At 35.0% G+C, this 12,155-nt stretch overlaps 1 protein-coding gene across 3 annotated transcripts in view; it reads right to left on the bottom strand.

The window, feature by feature from the left end:
* The window catches only part of FAF1 (Fas associated factor 1), a 164,841-nt gene that overhangs the window by 80,379 nt on the left and 72,307 nt on the right, over positions 1-12,155 (bottom strand). For all 3 annotated transcript variants that reach the window (XM_080603293.1, XM_080603292.1, XM_080603294.1), the window contains one exon: positions 1,863-1,949. In XM_080603293.1, the coding sequence (XP_080459419.1) occupies positions 1,863-1,949 (87 nt within the window). The remainder of the gene's footprint in view (positions 1-1,862; positions 1,950-12,155) is intronic.

The following is a 12,155-nucleotide window of genomic DNA, read 5'->3' as shown; positions in this document are numbered from 1 at the left end:
TTAATTGTGACTGTGCACGACACAATACAGCACACAAAAACGATGGGAAAAGTGTTTTAAAAAAATCTGTCACTTAACGAGGGAGATCATTACTTATTACTTAAGTAATTATTGCTGAATATTTCCAGCGTGCAGAGGAAAAAACATGCAGATAGTCATTGCTAGCATTAAATCTTTATAAATAGTAAGCTACTGCCTCTAATTTTAGACAGAAATTAATTATATTTTTGTTGGTAACACATTCCAATCTGTTTACACAGCTGACAAGTCTCAGCTGTGGCAGACTCTAGCAGTGAGCTTTGAGGACTCTCCTGCTTTGGAGCAGATGACTCGACATCCACCGATTTCATTAAAGATGAAAAGGGGAAAAATTCACCTGCAACAATGTCACTTGCAAAAACAGACTTAAAACTGATTTTTGAGTTTTACATATGCAAGATATCCTAACTCAAAGAAAAATTTTCCCATCATTTATTGTTTTTTCCTAACAGCTGTGGGAAAACAGATTAGAAGGGTTGAGTTTCCAATTCTTCTCTGGGCTAATGTAAACTAATAAAATGTTAAAACGGATCCAAATTTCAAAGACTAATTACCACACAACAACATGCGGTTATTTCAGATCTTATATCTAAACTCTTGTATATGCTCTTGAATACATGGACAAAGATTAACCCACCTCTCTCAAACCTAATTACTATTTCTGCAAACATTACTACAGACATTTAACAATTATACTAGAAATTTGGACAGTTTTTGCATTTTTCTTTTTAATTTGCGTAAATCCTTTACCCAGAGGAAAAAAACACAGCAATTGTGTACAAACAGCAAATCTTCTTTTACAAGAAGTGGAGTAGAAAAGGACAGGAGAGTAGAAAGTAATGCATCGAAGATAATGCTAACATACAGACACAGCAAATCCTAACTCCATCTTCATTTTGTAGCATACTCAGGATATAGACTTAGTTCAAATATGTGATTCTATAAAAATGAAAGTACTCAAGTTTTTCTATATTTTTCTCAGGTCACTGTCTTGACATCTGCATACAACAAAGCTACATAATTATGTGTTTAAAAACAAAAACAAAAGAAACCCAAAAATAAAGGTGAACCTCACCAGCTGGCAGTAGGAACTACCAGAAAAAAAAAAAAAGAGCAAAACTGAAAGATATGATGTAAAATATGCTGTAGGGACAACCACTCAAGGAATTAAGTCTAATGTTTAACAGAACTCTGCAGTTAAATCCCACAGATTCATGAATTTGTAGGCAATTCTCTATAGTTAATTCCGTTACTGAGGGTACGTTAATCTCAGCTAATATTACGCTCTATTTCTAAATAATGGTACTAATAAATGCTTTAAAATATGTTTTAAAATTGAAGCATCTTATATACATAATACTTACAGTTTCAAAATGCAATATTGCAAATGTTGATATATTCTTATTGGTTCTATAAGAACCAAAGAAGATACTCTCCACTGATTTCAACCTGCCTGTTTAATGTCAGACGCGTGCTTAAGCATATCCACGAATCGATTACTCAGACTATATGTAAAGAATGGGATTTTTTTCCTGAAGATTGAACCCTGCAATAGTCCTTCTCAACTTTCAAAATTATGTGCAATTTTGCTTCAGTCTAGGGACAATGACTTCCCGTAGTTTAAAACATACGCTGAATTTGACACGTGAATAATTTCTATTGATACGTGCTTCAGTAACCAATAACTTAGTATTTGCATCTTTCAGTAAAAAGCTTTGTCATATGTATATGGGTCAATAAAAGTCATTGTGCAATTCTGATCAAAATACAGCTAAAACCAGCTGTCTGTAGCAAGAAATGAAATGAGAACCAAAGCTACTTACTGAGTCATCTGTGGCAGAAGGAGGCCAGCCTTCCCACAACTGGTGACGGACAGGGATACTAGTTAGGTCATACACATTCCGCTTTACCTGGGAAAGAAAATCAGGACTTGTACCATCAAAAGCATATAGGCAAACAATCATTTTCATCATAATTACAAAGTTCTTGATTCTTTTCCAATTATTGTAAAATGGGTTCCTCCAACAGTCAAAGGTTCAGATCCGTTTCAGAGGTTTACATGCAACACTACTAAAATACAGTGCTGCCATAAGCAATTGAACAAACTGCTAAAGAGAAAAAAAACTATAAAATATCACTCAAAATTTGTTGTTAACAAAGCATGGTAAACACGGAAAACTCTTTCCTCAAAAACATTAACACATGTTAAAGAAGAACTGATGCGTTTCATCAGAAGTTTTGTGATGAGCACTTATTAAAACCTCAACGAAGTATTTTTGTACTTGTCTAGTGAGTGATAGCTCAAATTCTGTATAATACCTATATAAAGATAATAAGATAATAATATAAGGATTGCAGAAGCAGCAAGCACACGTGAAAGTTGCCCCACCAAAACTGTGACCAATGCAAGGCTTACAGCAAACACTGCTGGGTTTTGATTTGTTTTCTATTAAACTGCTACACAGGAATGTGTGGTTCTCCCCTGCCTTCACAGATCTACTTTCATTTCTAAGTGAAGACCTCAACAACCTTTACAACAGCCAAAAGAACATTTTCAGATAAATAAAAATTAGGTTTGATACCTTTTACTAACATTTGATATAATATTTCAGCAGAACATCTCAGGAAGTCACAAATTGTGTCCTGTTCCCAGCTCTACGAGGCCACACAGTCTGATGCCAGCAGACAGAATAACCAAGTATTTGACACATTAAACCAAAAGATATTAAGGCAGATGGGTAAGACTTGACTTGAAGCAAATGCCAGGACTATTATCGTAAACAGCATATTCTGATGACCTTTTTAGCCTTTCACTTGGTTACGTGTCAACTGGAAATTACAAAAGTTCCTCGTAAATGGTACATTACATATATGCCACATAACATTTATGTTAATGTTGGTTTTGTTCAGGAGTTTTGGCAGCGAGACTGATCTGGTAACTACATTTAAATCAAAATTTTGAGAGCTATATTTTAATTAAAAAAATAAACCAAAAACATTTTGTTTTAGACAGAATACTGATATATTTTTAAGTAACCAAAGTGTACTTTGTATTAGTGCTTCCTCATATTTAAGAATGTCATGCCTTAAAAATACAAATATAGCTTAATTACAAAAAACATTTATTTAAATCATTTCAAATATACATATATAGGGCATCTTTGTGTATATGTGTGTATGCACACACACGCACCTGTGAAAAATGGAATTATGGAAGACAGAACTCTATAGAACTTGGTGTATGATCTCATTCCTACTGTTCAAAACAAACAGCCTTTCTTCAGTGCTTCTTAACAAGAGGCTGGCCTGCTGTGCAGTATTCATTTCACAGTAGTATCAAGGTAAAGAGATGTCATTACTCAGTACTGACCCCACAACATCCCATCAACATGTAACAATACTGAGCTGTGATCACAAGAATATGGTTCTTGCTATTTTAGTTTTCCTGCAGTAAATACCAGGATAAAGCATCTCTGTGAGATAACCGTTCTCCAATTACGCATTAAAAAGTCGTATTTTCCCAATATTAAATTCTAAAAAGAGCTATTTTGAAATAACAAGTGAAACTTATTTACGGAAACATGGGATCAATAGAACGACATTACATTGCTTTCAAAAAGTCTTCAGAGGTAAAAATAAATAACTCAGAAGTCACATTCCTCAAATTCTCTTTTAATTCCAAAGCACAACAGAAAAGCATTATGAAAAAAACAGTATTTCCCTTCTTTCATTAACTCATCTGTAACTGCACTGAATTCAATAACATTCCTCTGCTATTCTAAGCTTGAAAGGCATGCTCGGGGTAAAGTGTTATGTTGGTATAAAGCACAATGCCAGACTGATGTGCTGAACAAAAGTGATCAAAGTTGAAGTAATTTTAGCCAAGGCTCAAGTATTCTGCTGCATTATTCTACCAGAATGACATCTGTTGAGCAACTCGTCGCAGGATAAACTAGTTGTTCTAGACAGGGCTGGTCGGGGAGGAGACCATGCAAAACTTATTGGAGTAATGTTTGATTAAATAAACTGCTTGGGTTAAAATCATAGCTGGATTTTGAATCCTTGCCAAAGTAGTCCTCTTTCAAACAAGAAGACACAATTATTTAAGATAAAATAGGCTTGCTTTAAAATAACTTAAATTTTAGGTTTATTTGGTAATGAGAATAGTATCAAGAAAGCAGAGTGCGAAAGTTTTAGAAACTAGAAACATTTAATAATCAATTACAGAAGCTCCCTTTTCTTCATTAATTGTTTCAATTTCAGTTTAAAATTAAAAAATATGTGAAGAGAAAATAAATATTCATTTTAAACATAAGCATAAAATGCTTCTTCACTACATCGGCAAAATAAAAACCTATGGCCACATTCTTCATGCAACTGAAAAAAATTCAGTTTGCACAGTGAGTGGAAGAAGTGTCTGTTAAACTTGCATTTAAAAGTTCCCATGGTGTCGATAGGAAGACTGAAATCTTTATAAGTATATGTAAATCTAACTAACTTCCAGTGTCATCCACTGAGCTACATTTATTGGCAAACTTTTTGGTTCCCCAGCTTTGATCAGTTAGAAATACTAATTGGTGGTATTGTCTTTGTGTAGCGCAGAATTTCTTTTCATAATGCTCAGACGCCGTGGTGACTGGCACATTACTATGGCAGCCACCCCTCAGATTATAATCTCCAGAATATACTAAATCATTTAAAAACAAATTAGAGGCACATTTATTTGGTTCCTCAATTCAGCTGTGAACAGTATCAATACAAGTGTTTAAATGGAATGAAAAAAAAAAAAAAACCAACACAAATATTTCAGATGAATTTTTATGCAAGTATAATTAATTCCTGCAGAATGCCCTGCCTTGCAGCTGTACCAGGTGCTGGAGAAGCACATGAAGTTTTACCTTTACTCATTTTCTCTGCTATTAGAACAAAGTCAGCATATTAAAAGATGTTTCTAAAAACCTGTATGTGGAAGTAGCCAGACTGAGAAAAATTCCCAGATACAGGCTGAGTCCTACTTTCTTACCTTTCACTGCTTTTTTGGGAAGTAAGAATATTCCTTTAAAAAACAGGGTTAAACACAGAAGATACTTTTTTTTTTTCAGAGGTGAAGTTAATGTAACATTCAAAGCCTTTCCACAACTATTTTAGTAAGGATGAAATGAAATAAAATAGATAAATAGATAACAGGGTGAGAATTCTGTACCAGGTTATATGATGACGACCTGCTGGTGGTTTCACATATGAGGAGTAAAAAGCTTTTTTCACATTTCTGAACTAGAAAAACCCGAAATTTACTGTTAAAAAGTCTAACACCTAGAGAATTGTTTAAAAAAAATTAAATATGCTGAATCATCAAAGAAGTGTCGTGCCTGAATCTGTATCTTTGAATCACAACAAATCACAACAAAGTTTAACAGTAGTTTCCCTCAGGCTGTTTTCTGCTTATGCAGGTACAAAGTTAATTGAAATAATGTAGATAATGAACTTTTGTTAGTCTTATTATTAAATATAATTTATGCAAAGCTGTAAATTGGCTGAGATGCTAAAGACTGTTCCAGGCACATAGGCAGCATGAAAGACAGTGCAAAAATGAGTGCATGAAAGGAAGACAAAAGGAGCAATAAAGTCAGAGGACTGTGAGGAATGTGGAATGTGAGTTGGGGGATGCAGGGAAATTAGATCAGACGCAGACAGAGCAAGGTTGCATGGGGCTTTGATAGCAAAACGAGAATCTTGACTTTGACATTGTAACAGAGAATTAGCCAAGACAAGCAAGTACAATTTTCAGGGGACAGCAATGATATGGATGGGGCAGTGACGGGAAGAAATGCAAAGTAAGCAAAAGCATTTTGGTGAAGAAAAAAAAAAAGAAAAAAAAGAGGGAAAAAATGGCTGAAGTGATAATCATCACGACTACAGAGGAAAGCCTTTAACACCTCAGCCAAAGAACAGACATGTTCCAAGGACAGATAGTGGAGAGCATCACGGCTCTGGCAGCAACTCACGGGAAGCAGGGACACCGCATCTCCAGGTTTCCACACACAGGGAAGTGTCAGAGGTGATAAAGCAGTGAGGCTGAAAGGCTACTGATGTTATCGGTAGTTCTGAACAGAGAAGATGGGGCAGATAAAATGGTAATTTCTGTTAGCTGTGGACTACCTGAAACTACTAGAGATACAGGGATGTGAGAGTAGAGGAAGAATTTCTGAACCAACACCTCTGCCACAAGCTGCTGCACAGATGTGCTCCACAGGAGTAGTAAAGAAGCAGGACAGAAATGGAAGAGGTTAGGAGAGAAAAAGTGAGCCAAAACAGAGAAAGTATTTTGTATTTTAGCCAGCTAGCCACAAGCAGGATATAGCACGTTACTAGCCCTTTCTTTACAAGCAGTACCGCATCTCTAAAGACACGAAATGATAACTTTCTGACAGCTGACTGAAGTTTAAATTCTGTAATGCTTCCAGTTAGTCAATTAAGATGTCAGAATCAGACTTTATAAAATACTGGTGTTTGCTTCTCAACAACTGCAAAGCACTGAAACTCTCCAAGGAAGACTCATGATGCTAAAATAACTATTTCCATTTGCGTATTTACTCAATTCACTCTATTGTAATCTAAAGGAAAAAAATATATATTTCTAATCAAAATATTTTATCTTTCGCTTTGTAATTTTAAAGTTTTCCTCAGTAAGCTAAAGTTTTAACCAACAAATGCATTTTTGATGCTTCTAAATCTTTAATTGCAATAAAAAGAGAAAAAGAGATTGACGTACATAAATTTTGCCACTAATTGTTGGAAATGGGGAATAAGAGCTTCCCATGTCTAAGGAAGAAATTAGTAATTTAAAATAAGTAATCCACGCTATTTTCAGTTTGAGTAATGATGCAAGGAGAAACAGGTAACTACTGAAAGGAAGTTTAAGTGGCTGAATAGGCGGACGTGAAGTTAATTCATTATCTTGCTGTTACGTATTTTGAAATGGCGAAGGGAAAATTTTCAGGAGAAAAAAAATCTGCAAGGAGACAACAAACTTAGAGAGATGATTCACCATAACTTTTTAGGAAAAGAAAAAATATAATTTAGGAAAACAGAATACTAGACATGAGAACAAACTCCCCAGAATACCCTTCTTCTAGAAAGGCATAAGGATTTTTTTGGTCCCCAACAAAGCACTTAGAGATTTGTTTCCCCAGATTCGGGTCCATTACACTGAGTCATTAAACATGTCTTGAACACAGCAAAGAATGAAAGCTGAATAATTCAGTGTGGAAAATTCAACAAAAAATGTTAATTTAATTTTACTGAAGCAAATTCTTGAGGGCTGGATACAGTCCAAATTACTTACATAAAATATTATCGGCAAAATTTAAGTGTCCTAAACTCCAAAAACTGTATTTTTTCCCTGTAAGCTACTTGGCCATGTTTTGTCTACAGCTGACAGAATGTCACCTTCAGAGAGAGATTACCTACTCCCTTTATATCACCTTTGAGCTGTATTTGTGAACCATAACACTTATTCAAATAGATTTAGAATACCTCTAAGTTACCCCTACGTAACAGTTGTTATCAGAAGCCCATCTATAGTGAAGGCATTACCAGATGACTTAGATTTAAATAACACATTTAAAGTTCATCACATTTTGTAAATACTTGTAAAAAGGCGTCCTGCAATTTCAGTTCAGCAACAAAAATGTCATGAATAAATTACTTTCATAGATTTCACAATTTTTCATACTTCATAATCCTTGATTTCACTATTTGGAACTCATATTTAAACCTCTCTCAGATCAAACAATCTTGGATGTCATTTTATTTTTTTTATTTTGTTTTTTAATAGTTTTCTGCCAATTTAACATCTTAATCCCACAATCTACAAAAAATCCAGCGGGTAATACCAGTACATTTTTGTATATTAAAACTGCACATTTTGAAAAAGAAAATAAGAACAAGGATTCAATTAAACATTACACTGATCATTATTATGTGAATTCCTCCAGATTACCTGATCCAAATACATACCTATAGCATAATCTAAAAAGATGGATATCCCAAGCACATGGGATATCCCCCTCAAAGCTTTAGCAAGTTATGTTCTGATCCAAACATACCTTTTTCCAACCTCCACCTCCTGCCCCAACTTCTCCACCAGACTTAATCTGAGCTCTCCAACCTACCAGATACCACTTTTTGCGACTGCTTTGGATCTACCCTCTTCCCTGGCTGCAGCAAGTCACAAATGTTTGGCTATATTCACTACACATCTCATTTTGCTCATTCACCATCTCTTACCTGGACATACTAAGGATACTGAGCACGAATATCAGAAATTTGAATATCAGAAATTAAACTTCCACACAATGTCGAACACATACGCAATGCAGGATGTGCAAGATACAGTGAAACACCTTTAATAAGAATTGTTTATTTTAAAAAAAAGATAATTGCTTGCTAAATTTTAAAGAGAGGAATAATGAAGTCATGGATAGTGAGATCTGTGATAGCATAGCAGAGACATTTCTATATATCTATATTGAGAGAAATTTGAATTCTGTATGCAATTAACTGCATTAAAAATGTTGTTTCAACCTTCGCTTTCTGCCAGCATACATGCGCATTTTAATTTTACAGAGTAAAAGGCCTCTTTGCTGATCTCCATCCACAAATACCTAAACTAGGTATCCTTCTAGAAGAGTGTTACAGCTAAATGCAACTTACAATCTTATGAACTTGATGCAGAAGTTACTGATTGCAGCTATATGGCCTGCACTCCCCAAAGGTTCAGCCTACATAATTATGATGATTCATTGCTTGTAGTGCCTAGGAGACCTAATTGTGATAATCCCCTCTGAATTTAAGAATGCATGACCCTTTGAATTTTTTAATAGAAAGTTAGAAGAAGAAACAAATTCTTACAGAAGAAGGAAAAACACATCTTTAAGAAATTGAGGCAAGAGATATGAGTATTAAAAGAAAAATCTTTTTAGCAGTACACAAGCATAAGGTTGAAATAGGGCATGAAAGAATTAAGAGTGTGAGCTAGCTGTGACATTAGAAATTGAAAGGAAGATGTGATTAGGGTTAAAAGAGATCAAACAACAAAGACTTAGTGGCAAAACAATTTTATGAATTAGTTTGAAAATGCCTTAAAGACTTCTGCTAACAAAATAAAACTGATGATAATACTTGAAGTCTTTCGGGTTTGTTTTGTTCTAAACAGTGTGCTGACACAGAGGAGACACATTTTGAAGTCCTAGTTTCCTTCTCCATTCCATAGACATGTCATTTAAGAAAACGTACTTATTAAAAAAACAAATGAAACGGTACGGCTCTTTTAACTGACCTTCATGTGCATTATAAAAGAGAACCGACAAGTGATATTAAGTCATCTATTACCAGGTCACTAACAGGAGACAACTGCTCTTTTGACAAAGCACCCAAAATAAAGGACAAATACAGTCTCTAATATTGTTCCCCCAAGGAAGGATATTAATTTGCCACAGGAAAGTTACCAAAAGAGATTGCTAATGCTACAGTCTATCTGCTTTTATGTCCTAAAATGTTGATAAATTGCCAAATGCCAAGGATTTTATCCCCATTCAAAATTAACATTTTAAGTCCCCTTTAAAATCAGCAGGACAACTCTGGAAGTCCATACTCATGCAAAATCCCATACCTGTTAGGAATAATTAGACATTTGTTTTGCTATAGAAAACATTGCTTTTATTTACCACCTTTCAGCAGATTTCAGATTGCTTCAAAAGCACGATGGAAATTCTCTACAGCAGTATGTGCAGCTGTAGCAGATCTGAAGCCAGACAGAGCACCTCACCTGAACATACAGAATACACACGCTGAATTAGGATATCTCTAGGAAGAAGCCATGAATGACTGATTAGAAGACCACTGCAAGTAGACAAGCATAATTAGTAAGATCAGTTCCGCATCTTCGGAGCTTAAAAAAATAGTCATACGAAAGCCACTAGTTGAAACAGCTATCTATTAAATATAACAGTCTGTACTACGGTTAACACTTTGCATCTGGGCTAACCTCATGAAAGAGAGGGAGCCAGGCGCCAAGGGACAAAAATTTTGTACATGGTCTGCATACTTCGAGACTTTACATATATTCCTAATATATTACTTCAGTGATGAAGTCAGTAACTGGGAGAAAAATATGCCTTAACATTTACCAATCATGAAGTTAAGGGCATGACCAAGAGCAGTACCTCTAACTCAAGCTACTTAAAATTGGTATGAAAACACACTTTACTAAATACACTTTCTGTGCATCCCAACATCTCTCAGACCTACCATAGCCAGGGCTAGAAGCCACAGCCACTATGGGGTAACTGGAAAATATAAGCAAAGGTTAGAAAGTATGAAAAAATTTGCACGTCACATAGGTTTCATCCCAGTTTGTCCATATCACGTGCATATATTCAGACTACTATGCAAACAAGTGTAATTTTGCAGCTACTGCCTTTCAGCCTATTTCATTTCCTTTGTCAGGAATTATTGTGTGAACTCCTCAGCAAAAGTCTGTATTATACTTTCCTGTATCTTATAGTGGCTGTATTTTTCTGTTTTAAGGAAATAATTGACTTACTGAGCTATAGCATGGTGAATTACTACTATATTTATTATTTCTAGGGCATGAATTATTAGTAGAAGTGAGAGAGAGAGAGAGGATGTGATTCTTGCAGTGGAGAGTAGATCTGTTACGTTTTCACGGCTGTCATGTTCTGAACGAAAGCTGAATTTAGACGAATTTATTTGATGACAAACGCCCTCACCTTCATTTCAAAAGAAACTGGCTTGCAACAGCCAAAGCATGATAAATACATGTATTTCTCTTTCATCACTTCCCTATTTGTGCATTTTCATGCATTTCAAAAGTAATCAGTCATATCAATAAAATGACCACTTATTTTACCATTTAAGATGAATGGACATTAGATGTTCCCTTTTTGCTGCATTTAATTATAGCAAAAAAAAAAAAAATTGTATTCATATTGAAAAAAGAAAAAAAAAATTTCCTCTTCCAAATTTCTTTTCGCTTTGACCCAATGAGACTCAATCCTACTTTCTCCAGAAAATCTCAGATTATGCTACCAAGACTTATGCTCTTGATGTATTTCACTGATAGTGTCTTCTTCCACTCCTTCCTGAACATGTTTCAGGATAAAATCTGATTCTGTTTCAAAGTATCATAAAATGCCTAAATCCCATGTGCTTAAGAGAAGATCCTTATTTTAAGTGGCAAGCCTCCTTGTTTCAGTTTAACAAATCATAAAGTCACTATTTTGTCATGTGGTTTTTTATCTCATTTCTAGACAGCTGATAAAATATTTATATGAGAGCATATTTAACTGCTACTAGAGACAACATAAAACCTATTTCAAATGTTTCAAAATGGCCAGTTTGAAGTTACTTGCAAAATTTAGACATTATATGAAATATATCTTGTGAAGCAAAGCAGAACTACTGTGCAGAGAGTTGTGCAGTACTACACTGCAGAGAAATCCTCCAATACTCCTTCAGCTTCAGTGCTTTACCTCTTTCTTCCCACCACTTTTACACCTAAAGATCCCAGCAAGTCTGCTGCTTGTTAGAGAGATTGGTAGGCTCTCTCTGCAGTCCATTTGCTTCCAGTACCAGACGACAAGATGCATCTAAAAAGGAAGAAGAGCCACAGATCTGAAAGGTCTCACACATTGTACTTATTTCACCAATACTGTAGAGTTGGAACGACGGGACAAATCCATTAGTTCGACTTGCACTGCACCTTCTAGGGAGCTTACAATTGCATTTGTAACCCAAGAGAGAAATGATATGCAAATCTTGATTTCTCTAAAAAAAACCGCTGGTATCTTTATTACACAAAAGAAGACATGGGTTAACTCAGAAGCCCACCAATAACTCAACAATTGACTTGCTTAGTTGAACCTTGCTTAGGTTGTTGGTATTGAGTAGGTGGCAGACTCTTACATGTGAGAACTCAATAAGAACCCAACACTAAAATGAACTGTGGTATTTCTCTTGGTCACCATAAGTATAAAATATAATAAATTATTTTATGTGGTTGAGTTTCAACAGATGATGTATCGATATTATTT

This window comes from Anser brachyrhynchus (assembly GCF_964034855.1).
Source record: "Anser brachyrhynchus genome assembly, chromosome: 8".
Taxonomy (NCBI): Eukaryota; Metazoa; Chordata; class Aves; order Anseriformes; family Anatidae; genus Anser; species Anser brachyrhynchus.
This window is presented reverse-complemented; position numbering and strand designations above follow the sequence as displayed.